Source organism: Tachysurus fulvidraco, chromosome 1 (assembly GCF_022655615.1).
Source record: "Tachysurus fulvidraco isolate hzauxx_2018 chromosome 1, HZAU_PFXX_2.0, whole genome shotgun sequence".
Taxonomy (NCBI): Eukaryota; Metazoa; Chordata; class Actinopteri; order Siluriformes; family Bagridae; genus Tachysurus; species Tachysurus fulvidraco.
In genome coordinates this window covers 25951061-25974884 of record NC_062518.1, presented here as the reverse complement: position 1 = coordinate 25974884, position 23824 = coordinate 25951061, and the positions used below count along the sequence as shown (strand labels likewise).

At 38.0% G+C, this 23824-nt stretch overlaps 1 protein-coding gene and 1 long non-coding RNA gene across 5 annotated transcripts in view; one reads left to right on the top strand and one right to left on the bottom strand.

Moving 5' to 3' along the window:
* The first annotated feature begins 2532 nt into the window (after nucleotides 1–2532).
* The window catches only part of amph (amphiphysin), a 29891-nt gene continuing 8599 nt past the window's right edge, over nucleotides 2533–23824 (top strand). For 2 of the 4 annotated variants that reach the window (XM_027169057.2, XM_047800103.1), the window contains exons 1-15: nucleotides 2740–2959; nucleotides 8618–8698; nucleotides 9659–9713; nucleotides 9829–9923; nucleotides 10878–10973; nucleotides 11099–11206; nucleotides 11320–11405; nucleotides 15149–15224; nucleotides 17295–17377; nucleotides 18095–18233; nucleotides 18730–18852; nucleotides 18991–19083; nucleotides 19268–19291; nucleotides 19461–19481; nucleotides 19804–19959. In XM_027169057.2, coding sequence (XP_027024858.1) covers nucleotides 2891–2959; nucleotides 8618–8698; nucleotides 9659–9713; nucleotides 9829–9923; nucleotides 10878–10973; nucleotides 11099–11206; nucleotides 11320–11405; nucleotides 15149–15224; nucleotides 17295–17377; nucleotides 18095–18233; nucleotides 18730–18852; nucleotides 18991–19083; nucleotides 19268–19291; nucleotides 19461–19481; nucleotides 19804–19959 — 1305 coding nt within the window. In that variant the 5' untranslated portion in view covers nucleotides 2740–2890. Of the gene's footprint in view, nucleotides 2552–2737; nucleotides 2960–8617; nucleotides 8699–9658; nucleotides 9714–9828; nucleotides 9924–10877; nucleotides 10974–11098; nucleotides 11207–11319; nucleotides 11406–15148; nucleotides 15225–17294; nucleotides 17378–18094; nucleotides 18234–18592; nucleotides 18602–18729; nucleotides 18853–18990; nucleotides 19084–19267; nucleotides 19292–19460; nucleotides 19482–19803; nucleotides 19960–23824 lie in introns of those variants that run through there. The other 2 variants (XM_027169055.2, XM_047800110.1) reach the window with 2 other exon arrangements.
* LOC113657346 lies at nucleotides 11660–12592 on the bottom strand. The gene is made up of 3 exons (XR_007137752.1): nucleotides 12458–12592; nucleotides 12149–12317; nucleotides 11660–11718 (listed from the first exon to the last, which is right to left on the bottom strand). It is a non-coding gene; the product is annotated as an uncharacterized LOC113657346 (long non-coding RNA).

The following is a 23824-nucleotide window of genomic DNA, read 5'->3' as shown; positions in this document are numbered from 1 at the left end:
GTAAAGACCCGAGCACAAAGCTGACTGACACAACAATAGTTCAAAAACCGTATGATTGTCTCCAAGTGTGTCTATCCACAGCAATCCCATGAGTCACAGGCTCTCTATACAGATCTCTCCCCAGCAGAGAGCACCACCAGGCGACAAGACTCCAACCAAGGGTAGGCCCTCATGAAGATTTGGAAGAATGTACAAATGCAGAATTGTTTTTGTGAGTCTATGTGGGTTAAGGTTAGAATTATCCGAATGTCAGTCAGATAGACCATGTGAATGTTCAATTGAATTATAAGATCATTTCTATAAAAGGTTGTAACGTTCACCGTAGACAATTCTTACCCAGACAACCAGAGGGCACCATCACCCACATTTTTAAATTTCTTCCCTTTTTTGTTTCTGTCCTATAAACCTCCCAGTTTTGTTGGACTTGGATTTAGTGACACATGTTTTGAGAAGGGGTGGGGATAGGGGGTGTGGGGTTGTTAGACTACATAATTTTTCTGTAGAACAAAATGCATGGACCTGAAACTCTTGTTCTATACGTCACATTTTGAGCCCCAAGAAGCTTAGTGGTCAGTGTCATCAGCATCTGATTTAGTCTGCGTCCAAAAGGTGATGTTTGCTATTTATTGTTAGGCCACATGCAAGAATTTTGAGGTAGTGGATGCCCTGGATTTGTGATTCTCACATATCTGACAAAGCCTTTGGACCCCCAGAGGCCATAGGAGTATTGGCTCTCTCTTTAGTAATTTTTTGGTGCTGTGTGATTCCAAAACCTGAACTATAATCTCTCTATGGCTGTAGAGAACCTTTGCCAGGGTTACTTTGTGTTAGTAAAACTGTGCCATCCATGCTGGACCCACACATATCCCAGACTGATGCTAAGCTAGAATTAGTTAGATTTCTACCCAGAAATCTCAAAAGAAATTCATCAGATATGTGATATCATATGTTCCGGTCGGGACATAATCACTATGTTTGCAACAGTTCAGCCCAAACCCACACATGCTATGATCCCTTAACCTGGAGGGATGGAGTGAGCAGCTTGGTGGTGATGCATTTAGCAGCTGAAGGGGTGATGAAGGGACAGACGTTCTGGAACACAAACTCACCTCATAACACTGTGGGTCTGTCCCAAACAGAAAGCCATCCTTTTTCGCTCTGGTTGACAAGACAGAAATGGAGAAACACACACACTTCTATACTATGACACTGAGCAAGCCACTGAACAACAACAATTTAGACGCATGGGTGTCCCTTTGGCTCTCTCTCACATAAATAAAATCTAATCCACAATAGAGAGAGAGAGAGAGAGAGAGAGAGAGAGAGAGAGAGAGAGAGAGAGAGAGAGAGAGAGAGAGAGAGAGAGAGAGAGAGAGAGAGAGAGAGAGAGAGAGAGAGAGAGAGAGAATAAAATGACATGGTTTGAGGATGGCTTTCTGTTTGGCACAGACCCACAGTGTTATGAGGTGAGTTTGTGTGCATCAGGTGTGTTAAAGTCACATTAAACTCAATCAATCATTTTAGTGACCAATTATATCTCAACACCTCTTTCATCTGTTCTTTTATGAGCATTTGGCTCAAATGAGGCTGTATACTTTATATTATCATATTTTAATCAGACATTGAAATGAGTAACCTACTCAGAGTGAATCCATCAGAGAACGTTTTATTTAGCTTTATTCAACTTTTCAAGTTTTACACGAAGACCACGGTAAACATGGAATGGCTTTTAACAACAAACGCTGTCACACCTTAAATGTACAGAAATACGAATGTAGATTTCGATCTTTTAGTTAGGGAGAGTGTGTGTAGATTAGAGAAAACACTTCCTGTTGTGAGTGCATAAGAAAAGATGCAGTGAATATGTGTTGTGTGTGTGTTTTCCTAGCCATGGTGTGAACACACATATGCATGCGCATGGTGAGGTACATCAACTTTTTTTTTTACAACACATAGCACCACACATGATCTCCTGAGTCTCCTGAGCAAGAACCTACAAGAATATAATGGAGACTACAATTTCAGCCCCCCCCAGCGATATTTGTGATATTGATATATCCATTGTACCAATTGTCCAGTGACATTGTACCATGGTCCCCACAGACATGCACAGGATTCACCCGACAGTGTTTTTGCAGTGAAGTTGAACATATTTGATTTGCTATATTGTTTAATTCATTAAACTAAATCCAACACACAGGGATGATTTGGAAGATGAATTATTGTGCAAAACAATTTTTTTATTCATTGCACACTATTTTCAAAGCAACACTATATGTACGTACTGTATTTATTGTTTATAATTTCAACACATATGTACTGCAGACATACAGTACATAAAGCGTCATAACCATCTCTGCCACTTCAACACTAAGTAAACGTGGCCTAAATAATCATTGGGTATATTCTTACACTCAGAAGGCTACGTTCGCAACCGCATTAAATAGTGTGCTAAAAGACTACTGTATGACGACAGCAATGACATGTTCTTCAGTGGAGTAGCACAGGTTCTGATTTGGGACGCAGCCAAACTGTCTACAGTGAACAAGCGGTGAGGTTAAAAGAGAGAGAGAGAGAGAGAGAGAGAGAGAGAGAGAGGCTGGATTTGCACTTCTGAAATATTAACGTGTTTTGTCTAAACTTATTATTATTATTATTATTATTATTATTATTATTATTATTATTATTATTATTATTATTATTATTATTATTACAAATGGCGGTATGTGCTTGTAGGTGTTCAGGTGGTGTATGATGGTATGATGGCGCGGTGTGGTGTGTGGCTTTAAGAGCTCCTCCTCCATTTCATCCTCCTCCTCCTCCTCCTCCGCCGCTGTCCTCCTCCGTGTAGGTGCTGAAACGCTTCCACCGACTCAATCCCCAAGCAGCCATGGCCGAAATAAAGACGGGCATTTTCGCCAAAAACGTCCAGAAGAAGCTCAATCGTGCTCAGGAAAAGGTAAGGCGATCGATTTAACTTGCTTATTGATAGCTTATTGTCAGCACAAGATAAGAGATTTGGGTCTTTTTTTTTTTTTTTTTTTTTACGTTTGTATTGCTATGGGAAGATGCTCAGGGAAGCTTAAAGGCGGAGCAAATGAAACACTATACTGTGGTTTAAAAGCTTAACTTAGAATGGATTTACCTCGGCTATATCAATAACAGTTATCTTTTACAATTACACAAAGTAAATTATTTATTTTATCACCGTGCATTTGGTAAATCCGGCTCTGTCACTAATGTTTTTTTTTTTTTGACACTCTGACCATATCGGTCCATATGAAAACATTTACAAATTTGGGTAACACGATTTAAATAAATGAATTCATAAATCCACGAACAGCAAGCGAACTCTCGTGAGGAAATCTAGCTGACCTCCGTTTTAATAACGCGCACAAGCTGAATCCCAATTCACTGTGCGCTCCCTTCAGTGGCGCACTACATCCGTTCTGCAACAACTGCTCATGCACCCACTGTGACTGCATTATAGCAGGCCAGATTATAACCTGTCACGAATCTCAACACGAACCGTCTTCAGCTGTAAAAGTTATTAAAAAAATATGACTCTGTGGTGTAAATTTGCCTGCAAGGTCAGAGAGAGAGAGAGAGAGAGAGAGAGAGAGGAGGGGGGATCCCTCTCTCCTTATGCGGGGGAGGAGGTGTTGGGCATGCATAAAATTAACCCGTTGTGGCTGGAGGAGGTAAACACGCTTCTTTAAACGATATTTTAAAGAATAAATATTTTGATAGATGAATATTTTATATAGAGAATTACATTATCCAGGTCAAATATACATGACTATGGACATAATGTAACATCAGTGTATCCCAATATGTCAAATACATTCAGAACTGATCTCTGATGCGCTTCCACCAGCAGCATCCATCTAACAAAAGCTACAGAATCTGAAAACAAGACACTTCCTTCTGCCATCGGAGAACTGTTTAGAGCCTGCTGCAAAGCCCTAGTTCTGCCAGAATACTTGCACAGACTGTGCCTTATATTGATCTTCTGACATTATTAATGTATAGTCCCTAACATTACGCTCATCAATCAATCGCACATACTGTACTCTTCTGCTAAATGTGCCGTGAACTGACTCCATGCACATTTCCTGCATACGTTACCTTGCCCTGCACTTTACTGTTTAGTGTATTGTTTATTATACACTGAATTAACACTTAATTACCAATAAGGTGTTTAAAAATCTTGCTCTTTAGTTTGGCACTGGAGCTTTAAGCCCACCTCAAAGTTCCAGTGTTTCAGGTTTGATCATGGGCATGGGTCACTGTCTGCATGGAGAATTGTATGCTCATGTGGGCTTAGGCGTAGGCTGTGATAATTGGCCCTAAGTGTGAACGATCATATCATCCCATATTCATTCTGGTCCTGCATGCAAATTGTTTATTGTTGGAGTGTTAGTGTTAACTGGAGTAACAACAAAGTATGACCAAATTTTCTGTTTAGTTTTGCTCCGTGAGTGGAAATAGATCCAGAACAGACTGCGGTTCAATTTACAGCGCGTTGACTAGCTGACTATTTAGCTCTTCCTGTTAAAAGTGCTTCCATTAAAATTGCCATTCCTTCTTCCTTTTTATCTTCATCTGACAAGATTTAATTTATCTGTTCGCCATATCCACTAATGATGTCACCAAAACTACTGTAGCACAGTCTGAACAAAGCAAAGCATGTGAGTGTGCTTATAGTAAAAAGAAGCACCCTTGGAATTCTGTTCATCCAATCAAATTAGTGGACTGGAATGAACTGCTGTATAATTGAAATTAAATACAGTTTGAGAAATGTAGACATATTTGATTGTCTGAGCATGGACTGAACTAATTGTTTCCCCCAGTTGTTAGCTGCATTATAACACATTAACCCAAACCATTTAGTTAAAACAGAGATATTAACACAACAAGAATAATAATACATAATAAATACTATACGTCTATGCTGTTTATAGAAAAAAGCAAAAAGTTGTTACACTTTTTTGTCTGTATTGCAGACAACAGTGAATAATTAATGATTGTGCTTAATACATACAGTATATCCATCTATAGTCATTTTTAGAAAGGCACATGTAACAACCTGCTTTATATTTTGCTGTGGCCAGAAATCCCCTAACATGTATTATTGTTTGCTGAGCTGTTGTATTTTTCTTTCAGCTGTAGCCTATTATTCCCTGTACACTTTTTGTCGCAGTTAAACAGAAATACAATGTTTGTAGCCTACAGGCAACCCGGGCTTTCCCAACATAGAGCATCATTGTAAGAGGATTGCTCTTCTTTTTGCGTCCAGTGAGACAGGAAGTGAAAATCTCAATGTGGTTGTTAAGTGACATAGAAAAGTCCAGATCGTAAAGCTTGATTTGTTTTCCACAAATGAACAGGTCATTGCTTTAAAGTATGACATAGAATTAAACCAGCATCAGATATGTCCAAATATCCTGTTCCTGTGATCTTTATAAAAGGAGTCCCTACAGACAAACACATTTATAGTACGTGTAAGTGTACAGTTCACCTCTGTGGAATACGAGATCCTGAGCCAGGACAGATAATATGATAAGTGGTGAATGAGCTCTTTCCTATTTGACCGCCAATGGTTACTAAATATCAAGATAAACACTCAGAATTTGTCAGTAGTATGCTGATTAATGTACATAATATGCACATAATGTACATTGTTGAAATACACAATTTTCAATCAATACTAGAAATATCAGTCTGCTAAATATAGCTGAAGTTTGTGAAAGCTGGCTTAGTCATTGCACACAGTGAAGGCCGTTGGCAGATGCAGGCCTCTGGCTGAACACAAGACGACATGTATAATTAACACGTTGTTACAGGGCTGGCTGTATTTCCTGTGATAAGAGCAAATTATGCCCTTTTAGAATTCTCACCCAGAACTGACCAGATGTTAATATTACATGCTAAGAAAAAAAAAAACATTATTAAAAGAATTAAAGTTGAAGCAGAGAAATAGAAGGCTTCTGCAATGGTCACAGTTTGCTTTTGGGGCCCAAGTTTTGTTAATATTTTATAGGCTAGCTGTGTCTGCATGGTGTCTCCAGCCAGTTGGGAATAGTGCATCTGTGCCAGATGGAAAGCTGCATTGCATTGCTGAATTTTATTTATTTATTTGCTGTTTATAAAGACAAGGATATCTAGAAATGTTTCAGAGGGTAGAGGGTTCAGGCTACTCCAGCGCTCGTCATCTAGCGCACAGTGGTCCGGATGCAGACCCAGCAAAATATATCAATGGACTGAACTAGGATTTGAATAAATACAGTAACAAAGCCAAGAAAAAAGAAAAAGAAAGTCATAGAACAGTTAAGAAAGTTAAGAAAGTTAAAGTAGTTCAGCCGCTGCGGCAGGTCCTCAGTTGCAGCTTATCCTCTCACATGCGTTTATGTAAATTATTTAACTCAAGACAGATCATTGGACCAGACACTAGACTCTTCATCTTATTTACCCTCTTCTGAACTAATAGCACTGCTTTTATACCGAGGTGTGTGTGTTAATTCTCCTCACAACAAATTAAAAATAAATGACAATAATAATAAAGCCATAGCTGTATCCTAACCTTTGTAAGGAGGAATTTTATGTAACTGGACCTTTTAGAAGAATTCTTTCTTTAGGCAGTGCATTTGTATACATACATTAAATCCAAAAGTCTGACCACACTAGCTTCTTTTCTAGTTTAATACAATTTTCATAGCAAATTATTGTGAAAGTGTGCACTATAGAGCTAGTGTATCTTGTGATCCATTTTAGATCAAATCCATGAGCTTGAGCACAGTAAACATCTGAACACATGATTCAATATTAGAGATTAGGCCTTCTGTACAAAGCAGTTAACATGGTCAATTTCACAAATATGCTTACTTTTAAATAGGGATTTAGAAATAATGCAGAATATTAAACATTCAAAACATTGATGTTTCTTTTTTATAAATAATTCAAAAAATCGGGGGCACTGTGGCTTAGTGGTTAGCACGTTTGCCTCACACCTCCAGGGTTGGGAGACGATTCCCGCCTCCACCTTGTGTGTGTGGAGTTTGCTTGTTCTCCCCGTGCCTCGGGGGTTTCCTCCGGGTACTCCGGTTTCCTCCCCCGGTCCAAAGACATGCATGGTAGGTTGATTGGCATCTCTGGAAAAATTGTCCGTAGTGTGTGATTGTGTGAGTGAATGAGAGAGTGTGTGTGCCCTGCGATGGGTTGACACTCCGTCCAGGGTGTATCCTGCCTTGATGCCCCATGACGCCTGAGGCACAGGCTCCCCGTGACCCAAGTAGTTCGGATAAGCGTTAGAAAATGAATGAATGAATTAAAAAAATCTGAAGTCTTCTTTTTATTTCAGTATATTCAGACTATTGTTCAAATAACCTGCATTAAATGTGATTTTACATCAGTTGAGGTAAACTCGATACTCATATGCTGGCATTAATCATCATGTGCAGACTCACATATCTGACAGCGTGTGTCAGAGAAGCAGATACACACGTTGAATATCATGATTATTATGTAGTTCAAGCTTGTAATCCTACTGTGTGTGTATACGTGTGTTCACTGTGCGGCTCTGTCACGACATCTTTGTACATACAGATTCGCTCCTGTACACAGCTGGGACAAACCTCATGCATAATGATGCATGCAAATGCTACATTGAGCACTTATAATAATCCTAACAGAAATGTCAATCCTTCTGACAATCTACATATCTGACAGCCGAAGATCAAACTGTGAGTGTTTCCTCTGATCAGAGCTGTAATGTTTTATCTTGTTATGCGCCTTGATTCCTTTATGTGGAAGCTCATGCGCAGCAAGAGCACCAGTGTGATGAGGTGCAAGGATATTGAGTGAAGGAGACAAGTTTAGAGCTGGAGGTGAGAATTTTCACACTGCTGAAATTAACTGTGTGAGGACATTGAAGACCAATTTGCGTTCCTGAAATTCATTAAATGTAGAAAGATCATTCAGGAAGATGTAATGTGTGGTGTAGGATAAAAACAAGGCTCTTAAATATATACTGCAGAGCTACAGTATGATTTTAATGAATGGTTTATGAGCCGCAGAGTCATAGATTCCATAAGGATCTGTAGCCTGGCTGAAAATGGTTGCAGTTGTCTCGCTTATGGCATGTTATAGCTCTTTGTTTGGAACGTTTCCAGGTTGAAAATTCAATGAGAGATTTATTGAGTAAGATTACAAGAAGAGTTTAGCACTGAGTCGGTTATATTCACATGCACTTATTTGGCTGATGCTTTTAAGCCTCTCGATATTGGACTGCTGCTGAATTAAAATACATATAAGAAGCCTATTCAAGTGAAAGACATCAGATTATTCAGCTATCAATCTTACAGTATATATATATATATATATATATATATATATATATATATATATATATATATGCATTTTCTTATCTGAATAATAATAATAATAATAATAATAATAATAATAATAATAATAATAATAAAGTTCCCTAACAAATACATAAGCTTAAATCGACAGCCACTAGTTTATTACTACTACTATATGAATCTATGTGATACACATGACATGAAGATGAGCTTTGTGCAGTGCCTGATCCTCTGTTCCCTCTTTCTTCTCTCAGGTGCTGCAGAAGTTGGGGAAGGCTGATGAGACAAAAGATGAGCAGTTTGAACAGTGTGTTCAGAACTTCAAGAGACAGGAAGTAAGATATCAGAATCAAGCTATTAGGATTACATGACATGATCAGGATGCTCTGATATTATGCAATTTTCTTTTTTTTATTTATTCATTATTCATTTCATTAATAGTTAGAATATTGATATAGCAGTTATACACATTATTTCTCAACGAATATATGTATGTATATATATAAACGGAATATATATATGTGGAAATAGGTGGAATTATTCTGTAAGCAAGACAAAGCACAAAGCTCAATGTATGAAAGTATTAAGATAGTGTATATTCACACACATCACTGAGTTATGGCTTGATTCGCGAAATATTTTAGAAATTCTGGAACATTATATACTGTACATATTTATAATTAGGTTGTTCTGTAGAAGAAAATTTAATGAAATTTAACAGGAAAATGTGTTATTTGGTTAAGGCACGCCTGTCAAGAACAGCCACAGTCTAATCCTGCCGCTTCCACCTGGCCTCACTAATCCTGATTAGGCTGTTTTATATATCAGCCTGCTAGAGCTTAGCACAAAAAATGTTCTTCTTCTCCTCTCCTCTCCTCTTCACTGCTTTTTCCTGTATAAAATCCAGATTGCAACTAAATACCAAAGCTGCCAAGTCAGTGTCTGTACCTCATGTAGTTGCAGGAAGATTTCACCCGCTAAAATGCGTCTTATACCTTATACCACCTAGTGTACTTTTTGGTAAAAAATATTACTGTCTCATTTAGCTTTATTATTAGCATTATTGTTTTAAAGCCCATCATCTGACAGCTATTAATTCAAGCCAGTTTACTAATCACTCTTTATTGCACGCATGCTAACACTGTTTTTTTGGCATTTCATTAATTGAAAACCAACTTATATGTGACAGATGTGTTGTATAGCATGCTCTGTATTTATTGGCTCTGAGGATTCAGGTAAATATTGGTCTAGTGCTGCTTTTGTGCTCTGAGCTTTATTTTGTTTTGTCTCACTAGTCTGAGGGTTCAAGGCTACAGAGGGAGATGAGGGCTTATATAGCAGCTGTGAAAGGTGACTCATCCTAACACACACTCGCACAAGCACACGCAAAATAAACAGACCTCTGTAAATGATGGTGCTGGAGTGCTTAAGAAGTTCTAAGCTTAACTCTTTGGCAATACCGCAGGAATGCAGCAGGCCTCCATGAATCTGACCGAATCTCTTCACGAAGTCTATGAGCCTGACTGGCACGGCAAGGACGATGTGATATCTATTGCAAAGGTGAGTGTAATTTCAGAGGTTTCAGTTAATCCATGAGAAATTATATATTTAACTTCCTGAAAAAGACTAGTTAGTAAGTGATAGTTTCTGTTTGCTGGGCTATCAGAGAAACCTGCTAGAATGACTAAAGTTAGGCCCTGGGTTTTGTATTTCAAACCCTTCTCTGAAGCAAAGGATCAAGGTGAAGCCTGATTGAATTTCCTCCTGCGGTTTTGTGTGCACTTGGAAACATTTACTGTGGCAACCAGAAGAAAAATAGATTTCTTGAGAGTTTTGTTTAAATGAGATTTGAATATGCTAAAAATATAGCATGAGGAAGGATTGGGAAAGCTTGTCAGGGGATCCTGGGTCAGTTTGAGACGGGTTGAGTTGCACTGCTTGCATTACCCATGGCTTTATCTTTTTTAGGAAAAAAAAACATCTAACTGAAACATACCCGATGCTATAGTGTAGTAAATACACATACAGATTGATAGCATGGGTTTGATAGATGATGAAAACACCAGTAGGTTTGGTACAACCCCACATTTTTATAGCATAAATTATAGCCTACATCTTATAACAATAATAAATAATAAATAATAAATATGTGTGTATACAGTATATATACACACACATCTATCCCTTTTTTATTTATCCATGTTGGCAGTTGATCAAAGCAGACAGCTTTTAATAGCAACACTTGAAATGTTTTCAGAATTGAATCTCAGATGACTGAGCATGACTAAGCACATTTCATTGATTTAACCGAATGTCCTCCATTTTTAGAAGGTTGTTGATGTTGCATCCGAAGGTTTATGAGTAACTGTCTTTTGTGATGCAGTGAAAGCATAATTTCTATGCTTTTTGTTGCTTTTAAATACACAGTCTTCACAGTGATGTAGGAAATTTGACAGCTCTATTCTCTTTTTCCTTTTAAACTGGATAATTACAGCACTGTGTATTTTCTTCTAGAGTTGTGATGTATTATGGGAAGACTTCCATCAAAAACTGGTGGACTCCACAATTTTAGCTCTGGATGCATATTTGATCCAGTTCCCTGATATCAAGGTACCATTCTGCAATTTTCAATGTACTAGTTTAATGTGCAAGTTACGTTCTGAGGGTATAAACTAGATTTGCTGCTACTTAGCATAAGGCATCTTGATTGTAAAGCAAATTTTCCCCCATTCTAGATTCGTGTCGCGAAACGGAGCAGAAAATTAATTGACTACGACAGTGCGAGGCACCATCTTGAGACCCTGCAGACTTCTGCCATTAAGAACGAAAAAAAGATTTCAAAGGTGCAGAATGACATGCTTCATGCACTACACAGCCTGTAAAGAGTACTGTACCTAGAGTATGTATGTGTAGTCAGAAATTTCCCACTGATTTCACATTCTGTGTTATCACACAGGCAGAAGAGGACTTAAAAAAAGCACAGAAGGTGTTTGATGATCTGAATGTGGATCTGCAGGATGAGCTGCCCAGTCTGTGGGACAGGTGAGCCATCTTTGGAGATACCACTGAAAATAGGCAGTTTTCACAGCTTCATCAATGAATTGTTTTAATGAATCACTTGGTAGGAAAGAAGATATTAAGGTCAGTCGTTGTGGCCTCCATCTATGATAATTATTCTGTTTGTTTTGGTGGTTATTTCGTATACAGTATTTGCAAATTGGACCGAGTAGCTTAATGCTCACTCATTATCTTGTTGTTTCTTGCTTTTAATTGATGCTTGTGAACTTTGTGCTTGATTTTGATTTGCTTACCCATTCATACCCTGTTCTTGGAGACATTCTGCTATTTCCTGGCCCTGCGTTAAAAACATACATTATGTTCAGTTATCAAAAAATGTTGTTTAAAATAAAAAAGTGATTTCATTGCTTTATTGATTACATTTAATACTGGTATCTAATCTACTAGCTTGAATTATTTAAAGTGAGTTTTATTGATTCATGGAGTATTAACATGATGAAACACAAGCGGAAAAAGAAAGCAAAAATACAAAAGAAACGGTATACAAGAAAACCAAAAACAAGGGAATAAAACATAGAAATAATCATAGAAACAAGAGGCAAACATAAAAGGACTCATCCAACAGTATGTGCAAGACAACTGGTATAAATGGGGTTAATTATAGAAACATAAGGTACAGGAGTGCACAGGTGGGAAGGGGATAAGGATCAGGTGGGGCAAACATGTGAGCACAAAACAAAGACACGTGGTACAGGATATAAACAAACCTCTGCTGGGACGCTTCCTGTTGTACAGGCAGTAAATAGTCGGCGCCATCCATGACAGAACCAAAGTTTGTGTTTAAATGAAGTAATGTTTGATGAACATGACGGAAATGATTGGTATAACATAGAAATTGCATTTGCCATTAGACACAGAAACTCCCTTTCCCCCTTACTGGAAAAACACACACACATAAACCACATCAACATGCAAAATGGCAGTCACACCCTAAGCCTAGTTCAACATACACTATACATAACCAGCAAAGTACAAAAAAAATCTAAAGAACAGTCAAAATTAAGTGCAAAGCTTACCAGGAATCAGGTGAATCAACAAGTGTGTGTGAAGCAAATCAGACTAGTTTGCAGATGCTTTACTGTAAGCAGCAAAATAATAAAACACAGGGAACACCGGAAGTGGAACTGGAATAAATTGGACCTCTGAGAAACATGAAATAGACTCAGGACTTTTGTCACAATTGTCAGGACTCAGCCCGGACTTTTGGCCACTTTCCTTTGTTTATCTTCCTCGTCACGTGTCTGCCCCGCCTTCGTCTGCTCCACCCTATCTCCGCACCTGATCCATATTGTGTCATCATTGTCTTTTATATTTAAGTGAGCCGCGTTGCCGATGGCAGCATGGAATCATTAGTTACGTTTACCCTTCGTTATGTTTAGTCATTGCTAAGTGTAGTCATCTGTATTGCTTTAGTTATCGTCTTTTTCTGTCTTTGTCTTCATTATTCATTAAACCCCATTCATTTGAAGCTATCCTGCATATGGGTCTGTCTCCTTCCACCCTGGTTGTGACAAATATACAGAAAGAGAACAAAGAGAAAGATTATCAGAAATGTAGGTGGGTCATAACTGTACATTTTGGGGAACACTTAGTGTGATAGAGGTTTATTGTGTATATTTACTATTTTAGATTTTAATTGTGAAACGAAAATTGGTGAATATTGATGAGTTCAATTTAGGTACCGTTACTTTCAGGGAACATTCTCATGTAATGTGTACATTTATGAGTCTTTATGAGAGATACACAAATAAATAAAGAAATATAGACTCTGAAGTTACACAGAAGAGCCCAAAGCCCACAATTTAACCCACTGTTTTCTTTTCAGTAATAATTCTTCAGTTATCTGAATGTGAATTGCATAACTGAAGCTTCAGTTCATTTCACCCGAGGTGGATCCCATATTGGGCAAAACAGGAAGGACTCCATTTAGATACTTTGCTCTGATAGCGATCTGCTCCCATCAATACTATTGAATTCTCTCGACAATCATGTTACCCTGTAGCTCAGTGTGTCCATTTGTGCAGTTTGCTCTGTAACATTGCACCTGGACACATTTATAGCATCATCATCTTCATCATGATAACAGAGCAAAGGCATGCTACCGAGATATGGATTCAGAGGCTCATCTTTATTTAGCTGAAGTAGGAGAATGACTGTTTCTCATAAAAGCTGAATTTGGTGAGTTACATAAATTTGTTATAGCAGCATTGAGGCATATTATCTCAGTGTTCTAATAATGCTTGTGAATTCTACAGCTTAGTTACTGCACTGTTACCACCTGTGTAGAAATAAACAGAAGCAAAGAAGTGTGCAAGAAGTAAAGGTATCGCATCGTGTTGCTGGATTTTTGTGGGTATTTATTTAAATCCATCTCTCAGTAATGCTATATTCCTGATAATCAGAATGATTTATTAATGGACTGCAGTGGTTATGTCCACAGAGTCTGATAATGATATTCTGCTGATTAGGTTAAATGACTTTATATAACTGAGCTGCCGAGGTGGTTTTATAACATGGTGATTATGTTGCTGTGGTTGATGAGATTTCTATTGCAGAGATGAAGGGAGTATTTGCAAATTTCCCAGTCTGGAGTACTTAGTTGTACTTGTCTTGGTTTTTTTTTTTTTTTTGACTGGGTTTGTGAATTATTGGGAAACAGATGAAAACATAAAAAAAAAACACGAAACTTTTAAACAGATAATGTTTGTATGTTCGTAAAGAAAGTAATATCTCATGTAATAGACTATTTTTCAGACAAAAACAATAATGAAGTCTGTCGGGTTTTACCAGAAAAAAACTGAAGCATGTGTGACACTCTCCAGAAGTATGGTAAAATGCCCAAGCTGCTGGGAAAAAATTGCCAGCCAATTTTACATGAATCTTCTGCTTCACACTAAATATTTGTTGAGTTTATTACAGTACACTGTCGATAATAATAATAAAAAAATTTCCTGTATAAACCAAAGGTGGTTTTGTTCTGCAGGCTTTTGCACAGAAAGATATATACTACATGACAAGCTACAGTATATGTAAAGCTTAGCTTCAAATCAAATCAAATCAAATCAAATCAGATCAAATTTTGTTTGTCACATACACATACATACAGGGTACGATATGCAGTGAAATGCTTTATGCAACCGTCCGGTATAAGAATAAAAAATATAAAAAAAAGTATAAAAAATAAAATAAGAATAAAATAATAAGAAAGTATAAACTATATAAAACTATATAAGAAAACTATATAAAAACTATATAAAAATATGAAGAAATAATGTATATACATATACATAAATATACATATACATAAATGTGTATGGTCATACATAAATGTGTATAGCTTAGCACTATAGCAATACATGTGCATTTCTGTTTAGTAGAGGAAGGCAGTGTGCTTACATAATCTTTTCAATCATGTCTGTCTCTTGGGCTCAGCTCAGTCATAACCTGTGAAAAATATATAGACAAACATCGAAAAGAATGATAAAAAATGTATTTGTTCTTGATCTTCTGAGACTGCTTGTAAACATGATTTTAACTAACGTATTTCAACAACACATTCTTCAGTAAGTTACTCATAGCTTTTTAATATTAGTTTGTAGGTTTTAACATTCAGGCTCTTCATACACACAATACTATGTAGGGACCTTGAAGCATGGGTCCATTGTGTATTCTTATAAAGCTTTTTTCCTTTTTCCTTTTCTTTGCAGTCGAGTGGGCTTTTATGTGAAAACCTTCAAGAGTGTCAGCAGCCTGGAAGCCAAATTTCACAGGGAAATATCAGTGGTAAGTACTGAGTGGACCTGAAGAAGAAAAAAACACTTTGCTTTTGTTATTGTGATCACTGCAATGCTCATTCCTGATTACTGAGTGAGCAGTCTCCCCTGCACTGCTGTAGCATTATATGACTCATGGTAAAAGATGCAGTAAGAGGTTCCTAGACTCCTAGGACCGCAAATGCTTAGACTTTATGCTCTGGGTGTGATCATTAATGTTTCTAGCATTCTTTGTTCCTAGTCTTGTTTCGACCTTCAGGAATATAACGGTCAGTGATTGGTAGAAGTGATCATAATCAGAATAAATTTTTAGCGATGAGATATAACCGTGTGGAAAATGGGTAAGTTGTTCATTAACAAAAAAGTAGCAGATGTCCGGGAAGCGTTGCTTTTATGCACTGAAAAACATGCTATTCTATTTGGAGGCACAGACTATTATTGCCATTTCAATCTCATTTCCCCCCCAGCTGGATATGCAGTGCTGCAGTTGACTATTCTCCATAAAAGGTTGGCTTTCTGGCATGTGCGTTTACTAAATTGCAGGGCAGATGCTGATCTTCTCACCGGAGATAGATATGGCCTATTTAACGCTCTAAAATGGTCCCTTCTGAATTATTTGAACCGCAAAAGGCTTTGTCTTATTTTTAATGGGTCAGTTTAACAAAATTTATTTAATCTGCTGAGGATGGTTTGTAAGAACCAGTCACTGGACAATTCGGCTGTCAGTTAGGCAGCATCTGGATATATTATCATGAGCGGTCACGATGTAGCGTCTGACAAGTGTGTGCTGTGTATTTTTAGCTTTAGTTCATTGCTGTGGATAAATACTGCCATTGCCAGCAGGGGACCAGACTGAATCTCATCACAGACACTTCTGTATTCATCACTTACAATCAATCATTCACTCTTTTTTCCCTCTCTTCAGTCCTCTGTTACTCTTTATTTTAGAACAAAATCAGTGTAGAGAGAGGGAGACGAAAGATGGAAGGTTATTATTTCAGATTTTATTCAGACATCAGAGTTGTTATATGATTGGATCACGTTCAGAAAAAAGCAAATGAAGTGAAAACAACATTTCAGTTCAGTTACGCTGCTTATTATTAGACAGTGACAAAGAGTGTTATGTCTTCCTGCTCTTTATCTATGCCACCCAATCATACAGATTAAAATAATTTATTTGTAACCTTCAATATGAGGAATACCAGTTTGCCATGCTGTGCATCAGTGTATTGTAATCAAACCCACCTCTTCCTCTATGCTGTTTGAATAAGATCCATAAGTAATAAATCTTTTTCCAACATAGATATTGACTCATGAAATAAGCTAAACTTCTCTCATTCAAAAACACAACAATGCAAGTATTAATAAACTCCCAGAATCTATGCATTTATTTATTTCTAAATATCAATCAATAATTCAAGGTGCATATTATCCAAGCTCATGTTTAAACTGGAGTGTCATCTGCAGTATAGCCTGTGTTGTCTCGCCTGTAGTCGTTTTGGGTGCTGCTGCATTTTATCTTTGTTTGGCTCAGTAGTGTCAGACATCCTCATTGGTGCCTTCTGCAGGACAACTGATGTGTTACACCAACCATCTGCTTTCCCGTCTGTTTCAATTCCTTCCTGCATACGAATGAAAGATCAAATAAACTGACACTTATTTAACATTTTTTGCCTATTCTAAAATACTTACTTATAAAATACACACACCTTTCGGTATTCAATATAAGACCGTATTTTTGACTATATTAACAAGTAGCGTCTACGATTTGATTACTATAAAAGAGAAAAGCAAAGATATTTTGTGATTATTGTTTGGTTCTAGCACCAAATCATTTCTGATTGAGGATTTGGGACATACTGTAATAAAAACTTGCTTTTCCACCATGTTGAAGTAATACTTTTAGTTCACGCTGAAGTGTCTAAGTGCAATTAATACAGTACATTCAATTCACACCATATATGATTGATATTGTATATATTTTATAATAAAGAATAAATCATAATTTGAATCTAATTGAATATTAATTGGCACTATAATTTATTTTAATTTTAATTTTATTGCTTATTTGTTCCATTAGTTCTGTCACAAGCTGTATGAGGTGATGAACAAGCTTGCAGAGCAACACCCAGACAAAATGTTCACCATTCAAGGAGCACCCAGGTAAGTCTTTATTATTTATTTTTTTATACTTAATACAGACAACAGATATACACCATGTTTGAGATATTTGCTGTATTTCTGAAAGCTGTAACTATTCAGTGACTTACATATGGCTTGGACACTACTGTATGATTCAGGTATTCATGTACTGTGGTTCTATATGTCCTCCTCTTTATAGCTGTCAGAGAAGGTATGTGATGGACAGTAATATAGGATAGTGCCACCCTGGGGCTGGAGTCATAAATAGTATAGTAGTGCCAAAGTAGTGCTGCAGAAGCAAAATATCAAAGCAATAATTCTTTACACTGCAAATGAAAACAATAGTTTTGTGGTGTGTGCTGTAGCATTGGGTAGTCTTTCTTTGGATAATCCAAAGTAGGCATAATATAGAGCTGTGGACCTATACTATAACTGTAGAGCACATGATGGCTGATATTTAGTAAATAACATTCGTATTTAATTCTGTGTATTTCAGTTTAGTCTTTAAATAATTTTATGACATGCTGTTGAAAAATCATTTGAGATGCTTTTAATCATCTGATGCTCTTATTTGTAGAGGGTCTACATTGGATTATTCAAATAAACATATTACAGTATCTTTGGTTGCTTTATCAAACAACAGTCTGTTGAAATTATGCTGTATTTATGTTTTTGCGCATTTTTGATTTGTCATATTGTAATGTTATGTGTATATTATATATACAATTTTATTTTCAGTGACTCGGGCCCACTGCGCTTGGCCAGGACCCCAACACCTCCTGAGGATGAGAGTCCAGAGGTCAGCCCTGCTGCCAGCCCCAACCACACACTGAGACCTACTTCACCTGGCCCTCCACGGCCCAAATCTCCCTCACAGGTAAGCCCTGGAACCCCTCTGACCTAAACACCTAAACCAAAATAACATCAGAATTAGAACATAAACTATATATAGTGTAAATTGTATGTAAAGCCCGTGGCACACTTGTGTGTTTTGGGGTTTGTAATCCAGGATTAACTGTGTTAGCTGTGTCTGTCAGCTGTGAGTAAACAACATAAGAATTTACATAATACTTTCTAAATCACTTCTTTAAGTCTGTGACCCCACATATTATTATAAAATTCCTACATAATGAACCCCTGATACTTCGGTGCATTTCACTTTTTTAATATAAACATGAAATGAATCAAACAACTGTGCTGACCTACGTTTGCTTTTTTCTGTTTTGCATGATACAGAGTGAAGATGTAAGTGAGCCTGAAGCTTAGACTAGTTTATTGTGATTTTGACACGCATATATTAGTGTGGTAATGATACACAAGTTTTGACATGGAGTGATGGTTTAAATAATTGTATGCCCACATATCATTATCAGCTCAAGATGGGACCGCCAAAGCCGCCTCCTCCCAAAGTCACTCCAACCAAGGAAATTCCACAAGAGCAAATCATCAACCTATTTGATGGAGGCTTTCCTGAGATCAGTGTCACCTCACCACAGGTGAAGTCACAAAAATTTGTATTTTTATTTTAGAATAACTATTTTAAAGTTAGTCGAAGGTTTGTCCTTGTATTTGCTAGCCTCACATGACATTTTAGGTAATTTCAAAATGCATCTTTTTTTTTATTTTATTTTTAGCCAAATGAGAATCCCACAGAATCTCTCTTGGACTTGGACTTTGACCCATTCAAACCAGACAGCAATACAACTACCGGTCAAACTGCAGCTCAGGTCCAATACTGTCTCATACCCAACATTCAATCAGTGCGATTTATATTTATGACAATGAAAATTACCACATGTCTCTTCTATGTGTTTTATCTTTGGTGTGCTTTGAAATAGGAATACATAATTGTATATAAGAGTATGAACCAATATGTGTCTAATGCAGATTTTCTATTTTGTACATTTCTAGGCACTGTCATGGGACCTTTGGACGGTGAGAGAGTTTTATGGTTATTTGTGGTTATAGATTAAATGTTATGTTGATCAGTGTATCTGTGTTGGAATTCTTTCAAGGATATTTGCTTTGTTCTCAATATAATCTGCACCTCTATTGTAGGGCCTGATATATTAAATAAGTTTTATAATTTTCTTTTTTTTTCCAGACAAATACTGAGGCCCAGCCTGTAAGTAATGACAAGAGATTGTTTTTGTGCAAGAGAGAAAGACCAGTGTTATAAGTTAGCTTATTGTAGACTTAAATATGGGTTTAAGGTTTAATTTTTTCTGCTTATTTGTTATTTTTTACAATGAAAACTTCCTAATACATTCAGAGAAAATATTTTATAGACATTTGCACAGTCTACAGATTTCCTCTGAGAGATTTCATGTAAATTTGACACAGATTGCGTAAACTTGGGTGTCAAACTTGTGGCCAGTGAATGAAATTCCAAACACTTTCATGTGGGGGCTTGGTATTGATGATACATACCTTCTTTCTCTGACTAGGCTTCAGATTCTGGCTTCAATGACAACTGGACGGCTGACTTTGGTTCTGCAGCTCAGGTTGTGGGGGATGCTCAGCCTGCAACAGATGGGCAAGGATGGCCTCCTGCAGAAGGATGGCCCACAGATACAGTGCCCCAAGGAGAAGCCACAGGCGAGGTTAGAAGGGATACAAAGTATGACCAAGGGCCAAATCCCGACTGTGAAGAGTGTGCTTTGAAGAGTGGCAAGATAGATCCTCCATTTAATCATCAGCTTGTTCAGGAGGGTACTGAAGAAGGGTGGGAATCAGAGCAATCATGCTCAGATACACATCACTCTGAGTGGACAGGGGATGAGGAAGGATGGACCAGAGAAACAAAACCCACAGGTTTAGATGAGAGTCGAGCTGGAAAGTCCATGCCAGGGATTATATTCACAAATGAATTTGGCCAAGAAATAGCAGAGGCCACAGGAGGATGTGGGCAGGGGTTATACACAGAAGAAGAAGAAAATAACCCTAAGTGGTACTTAACAGGTCAGGGAGATTTGGATGGGTCAGGGTCTGAATATGAGACAGCTGAGGAGTGGGCAGATGCTTCAGGTCAGAATAGTGGATGTATCAGTGCTGATGATGAGCTTGAATCTGCAGAAAATGAGGGACCAATAAAAGAGCACAATATCACCGGCAGCAATTTAAATCAAGAGAACTTTGTGGATGATATTGAGTCATCCTTCATGGAACAGAGCACCATAGATGCTGCAAGCTTTATAGGCCATTCGGTTATAACTAATTGTGACAGGCTGGCAATGACAGAATCAACTAAGCCTAGTGATGGAACAGAGCTTGGACATCACAGTTCAACTAATTATGTAAGCACAGCAGATCTTACTCATAGCAACAAGCAGAATGAGAGAATAGACAATTCAGTTTTAAAACTTTTCAAATCCAAATTTTGCTCTGAACCACATTGCAAACCAGAGTGTGACAACTTTAGTTCAGGGCCTGATCTTTTTGCTGCATCAGAGGAGGATCCATTTGGCACTGGCAATGACTCATTTGCCCACTCAAACAAGGGTTGGTTGTGTCAAGAAAACTGTCAGATGTCTGAGAAATTTGCCAATGACTCTTTTGCTATGCCCAGAGGAGATGTTTTTGGTTCTAAATGTCAGAATACAAATGGTCAAGCAATTGGTTTTGAATCATATTCGTTTGAAGAAGGATGTGTCTTGGCTACTGAAATCACATCAAACTTTTCTCCCAGTAAAACTAATCAGGAAAATTTTGCCAGTGAGGCTAACCCTGCTTTTGAAGGTAAAACTGACCATGATCCTTTTGCCAAGGAAAACGAACAGGATCCTTTTGTCAGTGAGACTCTCCAGGACCCTTTTGACAGCAAAACTAATTGGGATCCCTTTGCCAGTAAGAATAATCAAGATTCTTTCACCAGCGAGGCTCTTTTTGCCAGTAAAACTGACCAGGATTCTTTTGCCATTGAGACTAACAAGGATAATTTTGACAGTGAAATTGACAAAGACCCTTTTGCCAGTGAGACTAACCAGGATCCTTTTGCCAGTGAAACCAGTGAGCCTAACCAGGATCCTTTTGCCTCTGAGACTATCCAGGATCCTTTTACTAGTGAAACTAATTCGGATCCTTTTGCCAGTCGAAATAATCAACATCTCTTACCCAGTAAGACTAAACAGGATCATTTGGACAGTGAAACTGACAAAGATCCTTTCACCAGTGAGAATAACCAGGATCCTTTTGACAGTGAGACTAACCAGGATCCTTTTGTCAGTGAGACTAACCAGGATCCTTTTGCCAGTGAGACTAACCAGGATCCTTTTGCCAGTGAGACTAACCAGGATCCTTTTGCCAGTGAGACCAGTGAGTCTAACCAGGATCCTTTTGCCAGTGAGACCAGTGAGCCTAACCAGGATCCTTTTGCCTCTGAGACTATCCAGGATCCTTTTACTAGTGAAACTAATTGGGATCCTTTTGCCAGTCGAAATAATCAACATCTCTTCCCCAGTAAGACTAAACAGGATTATTTGGACAGTGAAACTGACAAAGATCCTTTCACCAGTGAGAATAACCAGGATCCTTTTGTCAGTGAGACTAACCAGGATCCTTTTGTCAGTGAGACTAACCAGGATCCTTTTGCCAGTGAGACTAACCAGGATCCTTTTGCCAGTGAGACTTACCAGGATCCTTTTGCCAGTGAGACTAACCAGGATTCTTTTGCCAGTGAGACCAGTGAGACTAACCAGGAACCTTTTGCCAGTAAGACTATCCAGGATCCTTTTACTAGTGAAACTAATTGGGATCCTTTTGCCAGTGAGACCAGTGAGACTAACCAGGATCCTTTTACTAGTGAAACTAATTGGGATCCTTTTGCCAGTCGAAATAATCAACATCTCTTCCCCAGTCAGACTGAACAGGATCATTCGGACAGTGAAACTGACAAAGATCCTTTCACTAGTGAGAATAACCAGGATTCTTATACCATTAAAGCTAACCAGGATACTGTTGTTAGTGAGACTAACCCGGATCTATTTTTTGGTCAAACTAATCATGATCCTTTTGCTAGTGAAACTAAACAGGATCTTTTTGCCAGTGAGACTAACCAGGATCCTTTTGCTAGTGAGACCTGTGAGACTAACCAGGATCCTTTTGCCACTGAGACTATCCAGGATCCTTTTACTAGTGAAACTAAACAGGATCTTTTTGCCAATGAAACTGAACAAGATCCTTTTGCCAGTGGGACTAATTGGGATCCCTTTGGTAGTGAGAATGATAACGATCCATTTACTTATGAGAGTAACTTGGATCCATTTTCTAATGAGAACCAGGATCCTTTTGCTAGTGACAAACAGGACCCTTTTGCAAGTGAGACTAACCAGTATCCTTTTGACAGTAAAACTAACCATGATGTGTGTGCTATTGAGACTAACCAGGATTGTTTTGCTAGTGAGACTAACCAGGACCTTTTCGTTAGTGGCACTAAGCAGATCTCCATTATTAAAGAGTCAACACAAGAACCTCTGGCCAGTGAAGGCAACCATGGATGGGCAAGGAGCTGGGAGTTAACAATGATTGCAAATGAAGCAAATTGGGAAGTTGACTTTTCAACCAGGAATAGGTCTGCCCATTGGGCAGCCTTTCCTTCACCAACTGCTGAATTAGAAAGTTCCAGTAAAGATTCTTGGCAGGAGATGGACGACACTGGTGGCTCCTACCCCTCTGATGTACAAGGTGACATCATTAAAGGCTGGCCTGGAGACAGTGGCCTGAATCAAGATACAAATAATACCTGTTATGGTCAAAACAACATTCCTTGTCCAAAGAATACAGCCATGGAAAAGACAGCCAGTGTAAAAGATCCAGAGAACTCTGATCTGTCTGAAGATGAGGTTGCAAATCGAAGATACGGAAAGTTGTACCAAGAAATAGATGCGGAGAAGGATGAGGTACCTGAATTCCTCTTTATTTTAGTGTAGCATGAACTGGTCACAATAAGAAGCTCTTTTCCTGCCTGCCTGCAGATGAAGCAATACAGTAGTTTCCTGCTACAACCCCTTCAGACCCCCATAATCCCTCACAGTCTACAGATCCTGGTCCTTCCTGTCTCTCCTCTGCTTGCATCTGATGTGTTGTTTTTAATAGTATTTCTACTCCCATTACAAATACATGGCAAGTGTTGGGGGCCAACATTGAACTTGTTTCTGCAATTTGGTTTAGGTGTCCCACAAAGCTTTAAGTGGACTTGCTCAGGTAAATAGGCAAATAGACATATGGATTTAGGTTGTAATGACCTGTAGTAACAGAATGCCATATTGACTGCTGCAAGAATGTAAGATTGCTCTGATTATCATTACAATTAGAAGTGACATAAATGTAATTACACTGCAGTTTTTATTTACACTTAGTTTAAATGAACTTAAACTTTGCTGCTATTAGTTTTAGCTTATATATAACTATTTCGCCAGACTAATGTTTAGCAGCCTTTAAGGATTATGGAGTGTTTTTGATAGCACATCT